We start from the raw sequence: 22,271 nt of genomic DNA on the forward strand, positions 1-22,271 counted from the left end.
AGTTCATTGTTACCTATTTATTTTCAAAACTTATGAACTCAGTTGGTTTTCCAATCACTATTGAATTTACATTGAATCTGAGATTTTATTGTGAGCAGCAACCGGATTTCCTAAAAATCAGCTCCTCCAGGACAGGCCTTATGTCTTTACCTTTACCCAACGTTTTTAACATAGGGGAGGCAAAAAGGATAGAAGTTTAGGATGTAAAAATTCTGAAGGAAGACTGCCTGGATTTAAATCTGGGATTCACCACTTCAAGCTCCTTGTGCCTCAAAATTTTCTTCTGTGAAATGCAGGATTAAAACAATACGTACCTCTTGGGCTTCCCTGGTGGCGCAGTGGTTGAGAGTCCACCTGCCGATGCAGGGCACACGGATTCGTGCCCCGTTCCGGGAAGATCCCACATGCCGCGGAGCAGCTAGGCCCATGAGCCATGGCCGCGGAGCCTGTGCTCCGCAACGGGAGAGGCCACAGCAGTGAGAAGCCCGCGTACCGCAAAAAAAAAAAAAAACGTACCTCTTAATGGTTGTTGTGATGAGATAATATAGATAAAACACAAATGTCTAATACCACTAAGCTATTTTATAGTCGGTCTTTATTAAATGTATGCAAAATTACTTTAAAATTACCTACTTTAAAATTAGCCTAGGCTGTGATATCAGGTGATTTAAACACAATACGGTTAAGGCTAGTGTCACAATTTCACTAATTAAAAACTGTTCCATGGCCAATCATGTCAAACAATGCCTATAACTGAGTGCAGGAAAGCCTGAGTAATCATCATGGATGGCTCACACCAGATCAAACTACTAAAAACCTCAGTCACCCAATATGGTCATTCAAATGCCTCAAGTTGTTACTGATTATAAAATAGTACAGTTACCTCATTACTCTCAAATGGCAATTAATTAGTATTTTTTCTTAGAAAAAACGGCAGTAATAATAAGCCCTCTTAACTCATTGGCAATCATATTTATTAGTATCCCAAAATTCAACAATCACTCACTCACCTCAGTAAGTTTATTAGTAAAACACTGAAATATGAAGGGGGGGAAAAGGGAAGCTACCCACTTCATACATGTCTGCGGAGAAAGCTCTTTTTGGATGCCAATCCCATGTGGTGATCTGAGCATAAGAACACAACTTAGCAGTAAATTCATTAAAAAAGGAACAACTCATTTTTAAATCATTTTACTGTATATTACCATAGTCACATTTGAACTGGCAGAACTGTTGCCATGACAGACAAGAGAGACCTGTCATTCAAGGAAGAATAAGGGAAGGTTTTCATAATGTTTGAGGAGAGAAGTCCCACAGTAACTAACACAAGGATGGCTGCAGCAGTCTCAGACAATGGTGTGCAAGTAGGGAGGAACAAAGGGCTTCCAGCAGTAGCTGGCCTACGTGTGTTGGCCTGAGACCACTGCTGTTTCCTAAGGGGAATTTCTTAATATGTTGGTAAGCAGGTCACTTGCAACAGACATGTAAGTGGAGTAGGGTAACACTTCACAGAATAAATTCTGTAAGTTTCTGGGCAGGTTCTACAAATCTCATTGGTGATAAAATTGTTGCTGAATTATGATTCTGCCAAGGTAATCCCATAAATGGACATCAGGGAATTTTACAACTGGTGAAATTCTTAGACCAAAAATTAAATAGCCACACATACCAAACCTACACACTGTGAATTAAAATGATGCCAAGTTTGGCCTTCTGAAAGAATCAGAGCAGGAAAGATTATTCAAAGAGAAGATCCTCATCCTTCTCTTCAGCCAGAAGATTAGCAGGTTCCATCACCTCTCCAGCTGCCCTCCGTTGTTCCAAGTCCTTCTCAGACTTTTCCTTGAGAATCTTCTTCTTCTCCTGTATTTTCTTTAACCTATAAAATAAAGGAGGGAATTTTCTGAATGCTGTTTTGGTTACTAAGTAGAATTGATTTCTTCTAGTTTTGTAACAAGGATAATAAACACAAAGTAGAACAAAATTCTACCTTTATTAATTTCAATTTCAGTAACATAACCCATTTAAAAAAAAAAGATTTGAGGTAGAATACACACACATTTTAAGCTAATAACTGATTTCAAAAGCTCCTGTCTCAGGGTGAATAAACTTTGATGTCCATTCCCTGATAATGGAACAGGTTTTCAGTATTCAGACATTAAAATTTTGGATCATTCAATCTGGATTACCACAACCCTGCACATCAACTGAAGGACAAACTAAATTTTGCTAATTACGATTATAAATCATACTCAGATGCTACTCAAGGTCCAAGACAGCTATGTTTTCCTGAATATGCCTGCCTTCACCTATCTCCCACTTCTCTGAAACTGACACACTGACCCCTGCACACCACCTATTTAGTATTTATTGTCCCTACTAGCTCTAAATGTTCAGAGCTAATTCCTGTACAGGTATCATTTCTCTCCAAGTACTCTGACTTTCTAATGGTATGATTTATATTATTATGTAATGCCCCCAAGTACTTTATACTTTCTACTGTAACATTTCCAACATGCAATACATATTTGTTGATTGACTGATTAATTCCAGTTTCTTTTTATGTGGGAGACACCCCATCTAAATCATTGTTTCATTTTAAAGAATTATCGAGGCTATTTAAAGTTTCTCTGAAGGGCCTAAGTTTTCAGAGATGCCATATTTTAGGTGTGTGCAAAACTTGACACAGATCTGTCTCCACAGCCTTTGGCAATATTATTTCTTGTTTCTTATCAGAATAAAATACAAGTTGTACTAATTCTTTTTTTTTTTTTTTTTTTTTGCCCGCGCCGCACTGCATGTGGCATCTTAGTTCCCCAACCAGGGATCGAACCCATGGCCCCTGCAATGGAAGCGTGGAGTCTTAACCACTGGACAGCCAGGGAAGTCCCAACCTGTGCTAATTCTAAAGCACATAAGCCAACATGTCTCAGCAAATCGAGCTTTTGGAATATGGAAAAACAAAAAATGATCAATAACTGCAAATTCCAACAAACCTATAGAACTCTTCTCTCTCTCTCTCATCCAGCTCTGTGATGATATAAGCAAGGGTACGTTCAATCCGGGGAATGATGACTAGGGTTTAAAAAATATATATATAGTGAGACCTTCAAACCTTTTTTCAAATTGCCAGTGTTCATTTGTATAACAGTAACTTATTTTTTCTAACTGTAAAATAAATGTACATTTAATGCAAAAAACAAAAACACAAAGAAATAAAATGAAGTATAATCCAACCACTCTATAGTTAACTAATTATAAATGTTTTGGAATATGCCCTCATACTGTCTTTTCTATGGACAGGTAACACTGGACCGTGATATATACAACACTGAATATACTGAATTTATATGAATATGTAATATTGAACCACAGATGTTATTTTAAATACAACAGCAGTCCACTGTTAAAAACTGGAGCATTGAGCAGAGAGAATACAGTAAGGTGAATTTTGTGTCAATCATAAGGTTCTACTTTACACAGAATTTGCCTATTCTGCTTCTAGAATGTGAACTCCTTGTGAATTGGAACTGTTACCTTATCCATTTTGTTTTGCTTCCAATTCCACGCAAGAGGCTGGCACAAGCAAGCAGTCAGGAAATGTGTTTTGAGTTTTTAAAAAATGAGATAACTTCCTCTTTAACACTAATAGAGCCCAAGCAAAATAATTTCCTTGCTGCTCAAATTTTGCTCCTTTCTTACTTTAAAATTGAATCAGTGTTTCTTTAATGAAAACTGAGTTTCTTAAGCAAAAAGTACTGTGGCAACATTCAGCAGTCATAGTTTTAAAATAATGAAATGAGAGATGGAAAATAAATGCATCCAATGGGAAAATTTATTTTTAGAAATCAAGGAGAACAGCAAGAGAACAGGACATAAGGCCTCAGAAAGAGATTTAAAGTTTAATACTTCATGTGTTCAAAAACATTTATCACTCAGTCATTGGAAAAAACTTACAAAAACATTAGGGCTCTTGAGAAATAGTTTCACCTTTTATTCATGAATAATCAGAAATGAGTAAAACATTCTGTACTTTTTAACTCATCACCCTCCTCTAACTACCCCCTAAATCATGCACACACTTCTATCAAAGGATTTACTAACAGTTATCTGTATTACTGACTCACTGCCCTTCCCACTGTGGGCAGGGGCAACATCTTATTCACCAGGCGATCAGTGCCTGATTCCTAGTAGGTCCGTGACAAATGTGGAGGCGCGGACAAGAGGATGGACAAAGAGCCTCACAGCGGCTTACACTCACCATGTTCAATGGCATTTACACGCCTGTTGGTTATCTTAATAGCTTCATCCAAAGTAACAAAGGAAGTCTAAAATAAGAGGATAAATTAATAATGTAAGCACAAAGTCTTCCTACTCATGCCCCGTCCACCACTTGCCTTCACTCAGCACTTGTAGAGAACATTTGGAAACCAAGACTACTTCTTTTCAATATATTTAAAGAACAGAAAATTCTTATGAGATTTCCATAGAGTTAACATGATTTCCATTCTATTAGAATCTGTTTACTTCAGACTCACCTGAAGTTATAAAAATGGCAAGAGGAGAATCATACACTAATGACCTAGATATATATTAACTGGCCACAAAGGGGGGGAAAAGGGCTTTCATGCATAAACCATATTATATTTGCATTTAAATCTATATTGACTATTGCTGTTTTCACCTAGCCAAGAGTGAAACTATACCATTGCACAAACATTTTGTTAGTAGTAAAAAGTAGGGACGAGGGTGCAGAAGCCACCATTTCAGCAACTTACCTGCAGCGAAGCTAGTTCCACCAGCAGTTCCACTGCTTTGGCGTAATTCCTCTTCAGTTTAGCCAGCTGTTCGCCACCTCTGGCTAAACCAGTCAGTTCATAACCTGAAAGAACCAGTCAGACAACATTTGTATTTAGGTAAACTTCCCAAAAGAAGGTAAGTCAGAATAATACCAAACATGGAAAAACAAATTCACTAACCCAAACACTAAGTGCCCGTTTCACTCCCCCAAAACTGTAGGACATGTTGCTGAATAGTTTTGCACAGGGATACTATTGTAAATCTAACTATAGGAGAAGTTAGCTTGCTGGATTAACCAATGCACCCCTTCCCTTTGTAGATTATACTGCCTGATGCCCCAGTACGGTTGACACTCTCTGTTAACAGGTGACTCTCTAGAATATTCTACTTCTTTATTCAAGCAGTACTAAATATTTTACGTGAACCAATTTAATATGAGGGCCAAAGAAAGAATATTGTTGTTTCTATGAAAGAAAGTTGATTACTTTGGAAAGACTCAACAAAGATGCATTACTACCTGAAACATGCTGTCAAATTAGGAGAAGGTGAGACAATTATAAAAAAATTGGGCAGGCTGGCTAAAAAAGTCTAGGAAGATTCAGCATTCAGATTATATCACAGTGTCTAAGATCTTACTCTACTTTAAAAAGATCCAAACTGGAAATTATAAACAATGCATTATGGGTGTGGTTTATGCAGAAAGACAACATAGAAGTCTAATCAGTGGATTCATACTCAAAGAAAGGCCATGGCCTTATATTTTTAAAATTGCAAATGACTCTATAAATTTCTAGGTTGAAATAAAATATTTTAAGCAATGTACAATGTTTTGTGACTCCCTGCAATAACACTTTTTTGATTAACTGATAAACTATTGTCCCGAATGTATCTGGTAAGAAGGCTTCTGGACTTCCCTGGCGGTCCAGTGGTTAAGACTCCACACTCCCAATGCAGGGGGCACGGGTGTGATCCCTGGTCGGGGAACTAAGATCCCACATGCTGCCCGGTGACGCCAAAAAAAAAATGAAGGTTTCCAACACTGGAACCACTGAACTCTAAGCAGGTCTATTTATCATCATTTTCCAGAATAAGGTTCATTTAAAGAGGAACTGGAAGAACCCAGAGACACACACATAAAAAGTTTCACACTTACTGTCAGTTCCTTCATGGTAATGTTCAAATACTGGCAAAGTAACACCTGTTAAACACAGAAACATATATGGATTCACAAACATGTCCTTGAAGTACTGTTTCTTAACCACTGTTTCCTGTGTTTCTTTTTCAGCAAATACTCAAAAGTCAGAGATTGCCTGGAACTGTAACTGGTTTCAATGAATGAATTTAGGAACCTTCCTTCTTAAGTGTTCATTCCTATTCAAAAGTCAAATTATCCTTAGTAAGGGAACTGGCTTTACAATGTTTGTTTGTTTGTTTTCTTTCATCTTTGAGGTATGCATAATATACAAATAATTGCACATATTTAATGTATACATTTTGATGAGTATAGAAATATGCATACACCCATGATACCATCATCACAATTAAGGTAATAAACATATCCATCACCTCCAAAAGATCTGTGTCCCTTTTCCTGTGTGTATGTTAAGAACACTCAACATGAGATCTACTTTCTTAAGTTTTTAAGTGCACAACACCCTATTAACTGTAACTATACTACTGTACAGCAGGTCTCTAAAATGTATTTATCTTGTATAACTGTAACTTCACATCCACTGAACAATAGCTTTCCCCACCCCCATCCCCTGGCAACCACCAGTAAACAAGTTTTAACATGTAAAGCCAATCAACTTTGTCTAAGGAAAAAAGATTAATTGGGCCATCAAGATCTTGCTGTATAAACGGGTTAATTTTAAAATGTTATCTTTTCTCACCAAGAGTTCCAAAGGGTTGAAAAGTTACCTGCTACATTATCTTTCTTTGCTCTAATCTTCACTTGGGCTTTATTTACATTTTGGATTACTGTGGTGCTGCAGAAAAAGAAAAGGCCTTGATTTAGTTGAGTTTTTAGAGTGAGAAATAAACCAACAGGGACCCAATCAGGTGACTTCAACAGAAGTAAGATGTCACGATTATGCTTTGATGATTGTCTTCTTTCAGAAAAGAACAATCACTGCTACCAGAGGAGGGCCTCAGAGAGCAAAGTATGAACAATATTCAAACATTAGCCATAAGAATACAAAGAATGATTTTAATGTACATGGACTGCTTAAGTTTTCAATCAGACATGTGGTGCATGGATGTGACTTCAGGGATTTTCATTCCACTAATGTAATTTGGAGAAAACGTTCCTTCCTTCTGGGTTTGCTGTTCAAATCTCTAGGTGTGTCTAAGCAGGAGTTCAATTCCTTGACCTTGGAATCTATCTAATTTCCATCTGGCTTTGTCTGACTCCCCACCTGTTACTATTACAATATAAAGTGTCTTCCCCATAACCACCCTAAAACACTTTCACATACCACATACACACTATTTATTCACGCCCTCTCATGGAAAAGTCAATGCAAATTGTTATCCTACCAACACTGGCAAAAATTAAAAGTCTACTACTTCAAAAGGTCTTATGAAGAAAAAAAAGAAAAGAAAAAGGTCTTATGCCCCTCAAGCTGTAAGACTGTCCACAGGTAATGTTCCCAGATAACACAAACTAAGAATGGAGGCATTGTGTTATTGGTAAAGAAGACTAATATCAAAAACCCTGAAAACTTCCACTTCTGCCCCTGAGTAGTCATTTGACTTTAGGAAGGCACTAAACTTAAACTGAGGACAACAATGCTAGCCTGGTCCACCTCACAGGCTTACTTGGAGAATCAAATGACATAACTAAACATAACATATGTAAAGCAATAACTAAGCCATTTTGTACACTTTGTAAAGCACACATTGACATATGCCATAAAGTCCATGCCCTTTAAACAACCAATTCCATTCTCAAAAATTTTCCTAAGGAAATAATTCAATAGAAATTTAAAAATATATACATAAAGATGTTCATGGCGCCTTTTCTAATAATCCAAAAATCTGAAAATCAACCCAAAGGCCCACCATTACAGGAAAACGTTAATACATTATCATACATCTAAAGATTATGCAGCTATGTGAAAATAGGGAAAAATGTTCATGATACAATACTAAATGAAAATGGACTGTAAAATATTAAGTATTCTGTGCCTGCAACTATGTAACAGATACACGTGGGTGGTAATAAACACAAAAGTGTTAAGGTGATGGGGTTAAAAGTGTTCTTATTATTACTATATCATTTGTCTTTAATGCTTATGTATTTTTTTAATTAAAAGAGGCTTTTAAATGAAATTATGAATATGATAGCACTTTGTTTTTCAAAACACCCCATTTAAGTGTTCTTACCTGAAGTCCCCTGCTGTGAACTTGGCCTCAGCAAGTGAAAAGGCAGCTTCTCTCATCACTTCACCCATCAACATTTTAGTCTGGAAAAGCAAAAACCAACAGCCAATAAAACCAAGTTTTTTACAGGGAAAAATCATATCATAATCATGTTCTTTTTAACAACCATCAGTATTTTACACCAGGTGTACATGTAAATATTGATTTGGTAACAATAAAATAAATATATCCAATTTTGCTTGAACAGTTTTGGTTATGGTTACTAACAGTGTTGCAAAACCATGAGTTTTATAATTAAAATACTGGAACAAAGGCACTAAGAAATAGAAAACTGAATCTTTACTAAAGGGTCTACCTTATTCCTGAATGAGTCCATGCTGTTTTGCTCAAATTAATCTTTGAAATTCACTATACTGCTCTCAAAATCCTAATGGCACAGTGATTCTAAAATCTGGAATATTTAATGTTTGAGAATACACAGTAATTTTTTTGAAAGAGTAGAAAAACTGGGACAGGTGGGTAGAAAGTTACCAGACAGGCCAGAGGACAGTTATAATAAATACTGGGGAAAGAGCATTTCGGGCATTAGAAACAGCTAACGCAAAGGTCCTAGAGGAGGATGTTAGAAAAAAAGCTCCAAATGAGATCAGAGTGGGCAGGCAGGGGCCAGAGTAGATCAAGTGGGGTTTGGGGGCAAGAGTAAAGAGTTTGAATCTTATTAAATGTACTTTCTGAAAATTGTTACATTTATAATGGCATTTTTACTTTTGAAAGAAAAAAGTTTAATTAAAATGCCAACAGCCGTGCTGGATTTTCCATAGATACTTCTAAAATAAATACAATTCTAAGCAAACTTCACTCTACCTCTATTATCTTCTTAAGGATCTGTCGAAATCGAAGAGTTAAGGCGTCAGATTTTTTCTTTAGGAGGTTTCGACCAGTCTGTGCTCCTTTTAACCGAGCCCTCATGATGGTCTGTGCCCTATGTAAATAAAGTTAAAGACATTTAAAATAAAAATACTTCCCCAATATGGTGTTAAAATTATGCTAATTTCTTAATGTCATGAGAGCAAGAATATATACTATTTGTAACTGACAGGCTTAATTGGTTTCTCAATTCTGTAGATTTCCACCCTCAGTGTTCCATAAATAAGAAGTCTTTTTTATTTAAAACAGAAACAATCCTTTAATAAATAAGAATTAAATAATTTGATAAATAAATAACATTAACAATTTAATAAATAATAATAATTGGTTAATAATTTAATAAATTTTATTATGATTTAATAAATATTTATTAGAACTATTTTATGATGCCAGCATAGTTTAAATAATTACTTGATTTGTGAGTTAAAACAGTATATGTGATTATGTTAAACGAGACTTGTTTTAAAAATAAACAAAAGAGGACTTCCGGGGAAGATGACAGAAGAGTAAGACGCAGAGATCACCTTCCTCCCCACAGATACACCAGTAATACAGCTACACATGGAACAACTCCTACAGAACACCTACTGAATGCTGGCAGAAGACCTCAGACCTCCCAAAAGGCAAGAAACTCCCCACGTACCTGGGTAGGGCAAAAGAAAAAAGAATAAACAGAGAGGAAAGGATAAGGACGGGACCTGCACCAGTGGGAGGGAGCTGTGAAGGAGGAAAGGTTTCCACACATTAGGAAGCCCCTTCGCGGGCGGAGACTGCGGGTGGCGGAGGGGGAAAGCTTCAGAGCCGCAGAGGAGGGCGCAGCCACAGGGGTGCGGAGGGCAAAGCGGAGAGATTCCCGCACAGAGGATCGGTGCCGACTGGCACTCACTAGCCCAAGAGGCTTGTCTGCTCGCCCGCCAGGGCGGGCGGCACTGGAAGCTGAGGCTCGGGCTTCGGGTTTCGGTCGGAGCGCAGGGAGAGGACTGGGGCTGGCGGCGTAAACACAGCCTGAAGGGGCTAATGTGCCACAGCTAGCCAGGAGGGAGTCCGGAAAAAAGTCTGGAGCTGCTGAAGAGGCAAGAGACTTTTTCTTCCCTCTTTGTTTCCTGGTGCGCGAGGAGAGGGGATTAAGAGCGCTGCTTAAAGGAGCTCCAGAGACGGGCGCGAGCCACGGCTGAAAGCGCGGACCACAGAGACGGGCGTGGGACGCTGGGGCTGCTGCCGCCGCCGCCAAGAGGCCTGTATGCGAGCGCAGGTCACTGTCCACACCCCGCTTCCGGGGAGCCTGTGCAGCCCGTCACTGCCAGGTCCCGGGATCCAGGGACCGCTTCCCCGGGAAAGCACATGGCACGCCTCAGGCTGGTGCAACGTCACGCCGGCCCGGCGTCTGCCGCCGCAGGCTCGCCCTGCACTCCGTGCCCCTCCCCCCCCACCCCACCCCCGGCTGAGTGAGCCAGAGTCCCCGAAGCGGCTGCTCCTTTAACCCTGTCCTGTCTGAGCGAAGAACAGATGCCCTCCTGCGACCTACACGCAGATGAGACCCGGGAGCTGTGAGAACAAAGAAGAAGAAGGGAAATCTCTCCCAGCAGCCTCAGAAGCAGCGGATTAAAGATCCACAATCAACTTGATGTACCCTGCATCTGTGGAATACATGAATAGACAATGAATCATCCCAAACTGAGGAGCCAGGAGTCAGTGCCGTGCCTCTGAGGTGGGAGAGCCAATTTCAGGACACTGGTCCACAAGAGACCTCCCAGCTCCACATAATATCAAACGGCAAAAATCTTCCAGAGATCTCCATCTCAACACCACCACCCAGCTTCACTCAACGACCAGCAAGCTACAGTGCTGGACACCCTATGCCAAACAACTAGCAAGACAGGAACACAACCCCACCCATTAGCAGAGAGGCTGCCTAAAATCATAAAAAGTCCACAGACACCCCAAAACACACCACCAGACGTGGACCTGCCCAACAGAAAGACAAGATCCAGCCTCATCCACCAGAACACAGGCACTACTCCTCTCCACCAGGAAGCCTACACAACCCAATGAACCAACCTTAGCCACTGGGGGCAGACACCAAAAACAACGGGAACTACGAACCTGCAGCCTGCAAAAAGGAGACCCCAAACACAGTAACATAAGCAAAATGAGATGACAGAAAAACACACAGCAGGAGAAAGAGCAAGATAAAAACCCACCAGACCGAACAAATGAAGAGGAAATAGGCAGTCTACCTGAAAAAGAATTCAGAATAATGATAGTAAAGATGATCCAAAATCTTGGAAATAGAATAGACAAAATGCAAGAAACAGTTAACAAGGACCTAGGAGAACTAAAGATGAATCAAGCAACGATTAGAAACACAATAAATGAAATTAAAAATACTCTAGATGGGATCAATAGCAGAATAACTGAGGCAGAAGAACAGATAAGTGATGTGGAAGAGAAAATAGTGGAAATAACTACTGCAGAGCAGAAGAAAGAAAAAAGAATGAAAAGAACAGAGGACAGTCTCAGAGACCTCTGGGACAACATTAAAGGCACCAACATTCGAATTATAAGGGTTCCAGAAGAAGAAGAGAAAAAAAGGGACTGAGAAAATATGTGAAGAGATTATAGTTGAAAACTTCCTTAATATGGGAAAGGAAATAGTTAATCAAGTCCAGGAGGCACAGAGAGTCCCATACAGGATAAATCCAAGGAGAAATACGCCAAGACACATATTAATCAAACTGTCAAAAATTAAATACAAAGGAAACATATTAAAAGCAGCAAGGGAAAAACAACAAATAACACACAAGGAAATCCCCATAAGGTTAACAGCTGATCTTTCAGCAGAAACTCTACAAGCCAGAAGGGACTGGCAGGACATATTTAAAGTGATGAAGGAGAAAAACCTGCAACCAAGATTACTCTACCCAGCAAGGATCTCATTCAGATTTGATGGAGAAATTAAAACGTTTACAGACAAGTAGCTGAGAGAGTTCAGCACCACCAAACCAGCTTTACAACAAATGCTAAAGGAACTTCTCTAGGCAAGAAACACAACAGAAGGAAAAGACCTACAATAACAAACCCAAAACAATTAAGAAATGGGAATAGGAATATACATATCGATAATTACCTTAAATGTAAATGGACTAAATGCTCCCACCAAAAGACACAGATTGGCTGAATGGATACAAAAACAAGACCCATATATATGCTATCTACAAGAGACCCACTTCAGACCTAGAGACACATACAGACTGAAAGTAAGGGGATGGAAAAAGATATTCCATGCAAATGGAAACCAAAAGAAAGCTGGAGTAGCAATTCTCATATCAGACAAAATAGACTTTAAAATAAAGACTACTAGAAGAGACAAAGAAGGACACTACATAATGATCAAGGGATCGGTCCAAGAAGAAGACATAACAATTGTAAATATTTATGCACCCAACATAGGAGCACCTCAATACATAAAGCAAATACTAATAGCCATAAAAGGGGAAATTGACAGTAACACATTCATAGTAGGGGACTTTAACACCCCACTTTCACCAATGGACAGATCATCCAAAATGAAAATAAATAAGGAAACACAAGCTTTAAATGATACATTAAACAAGATGGACTTAATTGATGTTTATAGGACATTCCATCCAAAAACAACAGAATACACATTTTTCTCAAGTGCTCATGGAGCGTTCTCCAGGATAGATCATATCTTGGGTCACAAATCAAGCCTTGGTAAATTTAAGAAAACTGAAATTGTATCAAGTATCTTTTCCGACCACAATGCTGTGAGACTAGATATCAATTACAGGAAAAGAGCTGTAAAAAATACAAACACACGGAGGCTAAACAATACACTACTTAATAACAAAGTGGTCACTGAAGAAATCAAAGAGGAAATTTAAAAATACCTAGAAACAAATGACAATGGAGACACGACGACCCAAAACCTATGGGATGCAGCAAAAGCAGTTCTAAGAGGGAAGTTTATAGCAATACAATCCCACCTTAAGAAACAGGAAACATCTCGAATAAACAACCTAACCTTGCACCTAAAGCAATTAGAGAAAGAAGAACAAAAACATCCCAAAGTTAGCAGAAGGAAAGAAATCATAAAGATCAGATCAGAAATAAATGAAAAAGAAATGAAGGAAACGATAGCAAAGATCAATAAAACTAAAAGCTGGTTCTTTGAGAAGATAAACAAAATTGATAAACCATTAGCCAGACTCATCAAGAAAAAAAGGGAGAAGACTCAAATCAATAGAATTAGAAATGAAAAGGAGAAGTAACAACTGACACTGCAGAAGTACAAAAGATCATGAGAGATTACTACAAGCAACTCTATGCCAATAAAATGGACAACCTGGAAGAAATGGACAAATTCTTAGAAAGGCACAACCTGCCAAGACAGAATCAGGAAGAAATAGAAAATATGAACAGACCAATCACAAGCACTGAAATTGACACTGTGATAAAAAAATCTTCCAACAAACAAAAGCCCAGGACCAGATGGCTTCACAGGCGAATTCTATCAAACATTTAGAGAAGAGCTATCCTTCTTAAACCTATCCTTCTCAAACTCTTCCAAACTATAGCAGAGGGAGGAACATTCCCAAACTCATTCTACAAGGCCACCATCACCTTGATACCAAAACCAGACAAGGATGTCACAAAGAAAGAAAACTACAGGCCAATATCACTGATGAACATAGATGCAAAAATCCGCAACAAAATACTAGCAAACAGAATCCAACAGCACATTAAAAGGATCATACACCATGATCAAGTGGGGTTTATTCCAGGAATGCAAGGATTCTTCAATATACGCAAATCAATCAACGTGATATACCATATTAACAAATTGAAGGAGAAAAACCATATGATCATCTCAATAGATGTAGAAAAAGCTTTCAACAAAATTCAACACCCATTTATGATAAAAACCCTGCAGAAAGTAGGCATAGACGGAACTTTCCTCAACATAATAAAGGCCATATATGACAAACCCACAGCCAGCATCGTCCTCAATGGTGAAAAACTGAAACCATTTCCACTAAGATCAGGAACTAGACAAGGTTGCCCACTTTCACCACTCTTATTCAACCTAGTTTTGGAAGTTTTAGCCACAGCAATCAGAGAAGAAAAGGAAATAAAAGGAATCCAAATTGGAAAAGAAGAAGTAAAGCTGTCACTGTTTGCAGATGACATGATACTATACATAGAGAATCCTAAAGATGCTACCAGAAAACTACTAGAGTTAATCAACGAATTTGGTAAAGTAGCAGGATACAAAATTAATGCACAGAAATCTCTGGCATTCCTATATACTGATGATGAAAAATCTGAAAGTGAAATCAAGGAAACACTCCCATTTACCATTGCAACAAAAAGAATAAAATATCTAGGAATAAACCTACCTAAGGAGACAAAAGACCTGTATGCAGAAAATTATAAGACACTGATGAAAGAAATTAAAGATGATACAAATAGATGGAGAGATGTACCATGTTCTTGGATTGGAAGAATCAACATTGTGAAAATGACTCTACTACCCAAAGCAATCTACAGGTTCAATGCAATCCCTATCAAACTACCACTGGCATTTTTCACAGAACTAGAACAAAAAATTTCACAATTTGTATGGAAACACAAAAGACCCCGAATAGCCAAAGCAATCTTGAGAACGAAAAATGGAGCTGGAGGAATCAGGCTCCCTGACTTCAGACTATACTACAAAGCTACAGTAATCAAGACAGTATGGTACTGGCACAAAAACAGAAAGATAGATCAATGGAACAGGATAGAAAGCCCAGAGTTAAACCCACGGACATATGGTCACCTTATCTTTGATAAAGGAGGCAGGAATGTACAGTGGAGAAAGGACAGTCTCTTCAATAAGTGGTGCTGGGAAAACTGGATAGGGACATGTAAAAGTATGAGATTAGATCACTCCCTAACACCATACACAAAAATAAGCTCAAAATGGATTAAAGACCTAAATGTAAGGCCAGACACTATCAAACTCTTAGAGGAAAACATAGGCAGAACACTCTATGACATAAATCACAGCAAGATCCTTTTTGACCCACCTCCTAGAGAAATGGAAATAAAGACAAAAATAAACACATGGGACCTAATGAAACTTAAAAGCTTTTGCACAGCAAAGGAAACCATAAACAAGACCAAAAGACAACCCTCAGAATGGGAGAAAATATTTGCAAATGAAGCAACTGACAAAGGATTAATCTCCAAAATTTATAAGCAGCTCATGCAGCTCAATAACAAAAAAACAAACAACCCAATCCAAAAATGGGCAGAAGACCTAAATAGACATTTCTCCACAGAAGATATACAGACTGCCAACAAACACATGAAAGGATGCTCAACATCTTTACTCATTAGAGAAATGCAAATCAAAACTACAATGAGATATCATCTCACACCAGTCAGAATGGCCATCATCAAAAACTCTAGAAACAATAAATGCTGGAGAGGGTGTGGAAAAAAGGGAACACTCTTGCACTGCTGGTGGGAATGTGAATTGGTACAGCCGCTATGGAGAACGGTATGGAGGTTCCTTAAAAAACTACAAATAGAACTACCATATGACCCAGCAATCCCACTACTGGGCATATACCCTGAGAAAACCATAATTCAAAAAGAGTCATGTACCAAAATGTTCATAGCAGCCCTATTTACAATAGCCCGGAGATGGAAACAACCTAAGTGTCCATCATCGGATGAATGGATAAAGAAGATGTGGCACATATATACAATGGAATATTACTCAGCCATAAAAAGAAATGAAATTGAGCTATTTGTAATGAGGTGGATAGACCTAGAGTCTGTCATACAGAGTGAAGTAAGTCAGAAAGAGAAAGACAAATACTGTATGCTAACACATATATATGGAATTTAAGAAAAAAAAAATGTCATGAAGAACATAGGGGTAAGACAGGAATAAAGACACAGACCTACTAGAGAATGGACTTGAGGATATGGGGAGGGGGAAGGGTAAGCTGTGACAAAGTGAAAGAGCGGCATGGACATATATACACTACCAAACGTGAGGTAGATAGCTAGTGGGAAGCAGCCGCATAGCACAGGGAGATCAGCTCGGTACTTTGTGACCGCCTGGAGGGGTGGGATAGGGAGGGTGGGAGGGAGACGCAAAAGGGAGGGGATATGGAAACATATGTATATGTATAACTGATTAAATTTGTTATAAAGCAAAAAAATAAAATAAAATAAAATTAAAAAAAAAAAAAATACACAACTGGTTCAGCATTGTTATGATATAAAAATGGTAAAGAAGCAACCCAGATGGAAAATGTAGAACAAAAGTGCTTCCCCACACCAAAAAAAAAAAAAAAAAAAAAAAAAGACAACCTTCAGAATGGGAGAAGATATTTGCAAATGAAGCAACTGACAAAGGATTAATCTCCAAAATTTATAAGCAGCTCATGCAGCTCAATAACAAAAAAACAAACAACCCAATCCAAAAATGGGCAGAAGACCTAAATAGACATTTCTCCACAGAAGATATACAGACTGCCAACAAACACATGAAAGAATGCTCAACATCTTTAATCATTAGAGAAATGCAAATCAAAACTACAATGAGATATCATCTCGCACCAGTCAGAATGGCCATCATCAAAAAATCTAGAAACAATAAATGCTGGAGAGAGTGTGGAAAAAAGGGAACACTCTTGCACTGCTGGTGGGAATGTGAATTGGTACAGCCACTATGGAGAACAGTGTGGAGGTTCCTTAAAAAACTACAAACAGAACTACCATATGACCCAGCAATCCCACTACTGGGCATATACCCTGAGAAAACCATAATTCAAAAAGAGTCATGTACCAAAATGTTCAAAGCAGCCCCATTTACAATAGCCCGGAGATGGAAACAACCTAAGTGTCCATCATCGGATGAATGGATAAAGAAGATGTGGCACATATATACAATGGAATATTACTCAGCCATAAAAAGAAACGAAATTGAGCTATTTGCAATGAGGTGGATAGACCTAGAGTCTGTCATACAGAGTGAAGTAAGTCAGAAAGAGAAAGACAAATACCATATGCTAACACATATATATGGAATCTAAGAGGAAAAAAAATGTCATGAAGAACGTAGTGGTAAGACAGGAATAAAGACACAGACCTACTAGAGAATGGACTTGAGGATATGGGGAGGGGGAAGGGTAAGCTGTGACAAAGTGAAAGAGAGGCATGGACATATATACACTACCAAACGTAAGGTAGATAGCTAGTGGGAAGCAGCCGCATATCACAGGGAGATCAGCTCGGTGCTTTGTGACCGCCTGGAGGGGTGGGATAGGGAGGGTGGGAGGGAGACACAAGAGGGAGGGGATATGGGAACATATGTATATGTATAACTGATTCATTTTGTTATAAAGCAGAAACTAACACACCATTGTTAAGCAATTATACTCCAATAAAGATGTAAAAAAATAAAATAAACAAAGAAAAAACAAAAACAAAAACAAAAAAAACTATATGTTTCCATTAGCGATGCACTAAGAATTTAAAAAAAAATCTGTCCAATGACATATATCAAAATTTGAAATGCATTTACCTTCGGGACCAACAATTCTACTTTAAGGGATTTATCTCCCTGATTTACTCCCACATGTACACAAAAACATGTACAAGGTCAAGGATGAGTAGTCCAGCCTTATTTATAATAGCAAAAGGATGAGAACAAGTTAAATGTTCCACAAATCATGGTTCATCATACAACAGAATGATATGAAGCCATTAAAAAAAAGAGGAAGGTAGATCTGCATGTGCTCCTCATATTACATTGTCTCAGTTATGCACAGTAAGGGATGAATGTGCTTATATAGATAAAGAGAAGAGGAGTTCTAGAGAGGTTCACAGAAAGTGGTAACAGTTTGCTTTGGAAAATGAGGTTGAGTGAAAAAAATGGATTTACTTTTTACTACTATATTCTGTTTTACCTTCTGTATTTCATACCACAATCATTTATCACTTTTTCCATTAAAAGTGTGGCACTGAAGTGTTTTGATATCATCAATTAAGACTCTACTACCAATCACTTTACTAATTGGTAAATGACTCCAGGTAACAAATGACACATATAAGTAAACACTTCTGAGAAGTGACAAGCCACTTAAATCTCCTTACCTCCCTATTTCAATCTTTTCCCATCAGAAACCCCAAAACCAAAGTCAAGAAAGCAACAGCAGAAATTGACATTTCCATTCTTGCTACTATATGCCAGATAAAATTTAATAATGAGAAAAAAAGTGGATAAGATTCAATAATCAATTGTATAATATACTTAAAGTGATTTAAGGGGACATAATTTCATATGACTGGTGTTATTACCAACTGCAAAATAGTTTTTGCTAAACTTCTGACTAAATTCTTAGATTATACTGAATCTTCTACCATAGGCTAAAGGTTACTAAAATAATTCTATAGCTGGAAGGGGCTTTAGACATTATCTTGAAAGACAGGAAAAGGAAGCTCAGAAAAGTGAAACGACTTTCCCACAGTCACTCGGTGACGCACAGCAAGACCGGAAACAGATTTCTGACTCCAGGGATTTAACCAAGGTTCAAACCTAGGTCCTCTGTACCCCAACCATGTGCCATACTGCCTCACCTATAGATTAAGGGGACATAATTCAGGTGAACAGTTCTGTCTTTGAAAAACTAGCTATCAGTGGCTGAATTTGCACTGACTAGCCTCATTGGAGGTCTAACCAAGTGAAGCTGGTTCAGCTTCCAGCCTGAGCAAGAGCTATGCACCCCAATGTGTACATTTAACATACCGTGTTGTTGACACTAACCACCAGACTTTGGGCTCCAAGAGTTGAACCAAATTTAAGTCAAATCCTAGTACTGTAAATGGCAGCAAGTTTACAGTAAAAAGGTGAACTGCTTCATAAAACTGAATTCACCACGCTAATTTTAATTTCCTCCTATATTTAATTTCTTTTCTCATGAAATAGACAAATTTTAATTCTTGAGACTCAAAGAGTGACTTGCCCAAGGGCTTATAGCCAGTATGTAGGAGAACCTGGATGTGACTGACTTCTGTTGACTCCAAATCCTTCATGCCTCTTTTGCTTCCACTCTAAACTTGTTTTGCTCTCTCTGGTGCCTAAGTGGGTGACAGCCCCATTTCACGGGATAACACTGTAAGGTAGTAGTGTCTGAAAGAGAAGTCACTAGTGTATTTTCTAGCCTCGCTCTTTAAACACTTGTTCTTTTACAAGTTACAGAGCTGCCTGGCCCTACAAAAAATGTTTGACCTTCAGCTAGGATGATGACTTTGCTTCCAGCTGAATCAAAAACATCTGACTACATGACAAAGTACCTGCTGATAAGCCTTGGGGAAAATATTTAGAGAAGCAGTTACTTCCTGCACCTGATTTTCCTCTCAATTGGCAAACTGAGTGCTCTAAAATAGCAAGTTTCACCTTCACAAACCTATCATTCTTGTCTAAGCCCAAAGAGTGTATTTTCACCTCTTAGTCTCAAAGTAAAAACAAAACAAAATGTTAACATTCTGACTACTATCAAAGATAAACACAGCCAGACATTAGTTAAAGCTGTGAAAACAGATATTATTCAGTAACCACTGACAGCAGGGGAAAGAGCTGAGCTCCTTTCTGATTGTGCACAGGTGATTAGGCATTTTAAAATGAGTGAGGAGAGTGATAGTGGACGCCAGTCAGAGAAAAATTCCAAAAGGTTGGGCATTGGAAATGCCATCAGGCCAGCTGTGTCTGCTAGCAGGCAATTAAGGAAGGGAGGGCAGGGGCATAGTCTCAGGTGTTGCATAGAACAAAGAGTAAATTCTGGCTGGATGAGTTTTCTCAGGCAGGCATTTTACTAGAGGCTGGAGTCATTCTAGGAACATAGCCTTAGACAACTAGAAGCCATGCTAGAGTCTGGTGTCTCTTAGGGCAGAGGTTTGGATGGAGTCAGTCTTTAAGTGCTGGGAGTTCTACAGTCCTCACTACCCCAGGGTAGTCCTGATCCTTATCTATTTCACAGGCAGTGCCTTTCTCCACAACTGACTTACTTGCCACCTAGGATGAACAGCTATTAGAAAGTCAATAGGCGAAGGTAGAAACCAAACAAACAAAAACCCCTTCATTTCATTAAAAGCTGTAGCCACCCAGGTAAGTACAGAAATCTAGGTTTGGGGTTTAAATATAACTCTTATTTTAAAGCATCCTCAGATTCTCTGAGAAAAAGTCAAAATAAAGAAAAACAACAGAACACCCCCAAAGAGATAGGACCACAATCAAAAGATTTAAGTGTCAAAGCCAAAACTGATTTTCTGCTCCTCAGTGAAAAAAAGAGGAAAAGGAAGAGGGGGAGGGGGAGAGGGCAAATAAGAACAATCTTTACCTTCCACACGTTGTTAGGCACATCTGAGAAAACTTAAAATTTTTCTCCTGACAAAGAATTCAAGCCCAAAGAGAAAGGAGGCCACAACTGAACAGATTCCACGGCATGAGTTCATTCAGGTAACATTTTTTGTGGACCTTCTGTGGATTAATAATCAAGACACTTCTCATCCTGGAGAGAGCTCACAGTTCAGTGGTAAATATACATAAACAAATATGCACTTTACAATGTGATGGGTGATATTAACAGAAGTCTGAATGAGATGCAATGGTGACAGACAAAAGGAGTGCCTCGGAAATTCAGGTCTAGCTTCCCACCGCATGTGACATTTCAGGGGACCTTGGAAAATGAGTATGGGTATCCAAGATCAAACCTGACGCCCACTTTAGGGCGATTCGATTCAACCCCCAAATTGGCTTAGAAGCCTGCTTCCCACCGCAGTAGACTTCTCTTCTCAAAGCATTTATCAGGGCCTCCCTGGTGGCGCAGTGGTTGAGAGTCCGCCTGCCGGTGCAGGGGACGCGGGTTCGTGCCCCGGTCTGGGAAGATCCCACGTGCCGCGGGGCGGCTAGGCCCGTGAACCATGGCCGCTGAGCCTGCGCGTCCGGAGCCTGTAGTCCGCAACAGGAGAGGCCAAAACAGAGAGGCTCGCGTACCGCAAAAAAAAAAAAAAAAAAAAAAAAAAGCATTTATCAAACTTCGTCGGCTTGTCTATCCCTCCACTAAACTGTGAGCTCTGTTAGGGCAAGAGTGGCGACGATTCATAGTTATATAAATCCAGTGTCCGCATCAATAAGGGAATATGGAATGAATGGCTCGATTAATGACTAAAGTCAGCGGATCTCTACAAAAGCCAGCAGGCCGGGCGCCTGTTCTCACGGGCTGGACTTGCTCTGTCCAGTCTGGTCCACTCACAGGAATGTGTAAGGGGCCCCTCAGGGAGCCTCGCCCTGGACTCACGAGAAGAGACTGGAGACAGCTCAGGGTCGGCCCAGGAAACAAGGAGCCCCGCTGCTGGTCCAGGGTATGGAGGGACAGCGGTTCGGGCAAGTCTTCCTGAACACCTGTTCGTTCCATTCTTTTACTTACATTCTCGAGGGAAAGATTTCAATTCGGTCTTTGCCCGACATTCTGACGATGACTGTTCGGCCCGCGTCCCTGGCCGGGAAATCGCGGCTGCAACAAGCCGAGCCACTTGAGTCTTGCTCTACCTGAGTCAGCTGGTTGTGTCACGTGACACCCTGGCGTTGTTAAGAGGCAGCCAGGATACGCCTTCACTTCCGCTTCCTGTCGGTAGGGATTGGGGGTAGGGGTGTGGGGAAGGCGACAGGAAGAAGGCGATGCCCGGATGTTGAAGCGCGCGCACCCCGGAACCGCCCCTCATTTCCGGTTCGTCTTCTAGCCCCCACCCCCACCCCCACCCCGCTCTCCAGCTCCCAGGCGGCTGCGCAGGGCGAGGCGAAAGAGCAGGGAAGAGTACACTCCTTCTCTTCCCCCACTTTTCATCTTTGGTCACAACGCCACCTCATGGTTGACTAAAGCTTTCAGAGAGGATTTATTTTTCAGGGGCAAGGAATCAGAGTCCTCCCTCTTACCTGCGCCTTGAAGGTTACTTAGCGAAAGCTAAGGACAGCGAGAAAAAGTACTTTTCAGGTCCTCCTAAGGTCCACATTCTTCTTTGTTCTCGGAGGACCTGAACTCTATGGTCAGTGACGAAGAGGAGCCTCCATCCTGTTG

At 39.5% G+C, this 22,271-nt stretch overlaps 1 protein-coding gene across 3 annotated transcripts; it reads right to left on the reverse strand.

The window, feature by feature from the left end:
* Window positions 1–957: 957 nt before the first annotated feature.
* ATP6V1D (ATPase H+ transporting V1 subunit D) lies at window positions 958–22,271 on the reverse strand. Of its 3 annotated transcripts, none has more exons than XM_082619917.1 (9): window positions 22,130–22,271; window positions 9,049–9,166; window positions 8,188–8,267; window positions 6,721–6,788; window positions 5,954–5,998; window positions 4,779–4,882; window positions 4,262–4,328; window positions 2,997–3,075; window positions 958–1,879 (listed from the first exon to the last, which is right to left on the reverse strand). In XM_082619917.1, the coding sequence occupies exons 2-9, from the start codon at window positions 9,151–9,153 to the stop codon at window positions 1,738–1,740; spliced, it is 690 nt and encodes a 229-aa protein (XP_082476043.1). In that variant the 5' UTR covers window positions 9,154–9,166; window positions 22,130–22,271; the 3' UTR covers window positions 958–1,737. The 3 variants fall into 3 exon arrangements, with proteins under 3 accessions (XP_082476043.1, XP_082476042.1, XP_082476044.1); XM_082619916.1 differs by lacking the exon at window positions 22,130–22,271 and adding an exon at window positions 21,624–21,821; XM_082619918.1 differs by lacking the exon at window positions 22,130–22,271 and adding an exon at window positions 21,495–21,589.

The sequence above is a fragment of the Mesoplodon mirus genome (assembly GCF_964341445.2).
Source record: "Mesoplodon mirus genome assembly, chromosome: 4".
In the NCBI taxonomy this organism is placed as follows: domain Eukaryota; kingdom Metazoa; phylum Chordata; class Mammalia; order Artiodactyla; family Ziphiidae; genus Mesoplodon; species Mesoplodon mirus.

Coding starts and splice junctions, on each gene's coding strand:
- ATP6V1D (XM_082619916.1), bottom strand. CDS start 21,664: ATGTCGGGCAAAGACCGAATTGAAATCTTTCCCTCGAGAAT. Junction 5,999..6,720: donor AAAGAAAGATAATGTAGCAG/GTAACTTTTCAA, acceptor TGTGTTTAACAG/GTGTTACTTTGCCAGTATTT. Junction 1,880..2,996: donor GAGAGAGAAGAGTTCTATAG/GTTTGTTGGAAT, acceptor TTTATTTTATAG/GTTAAAGAAAATACAGGAGA.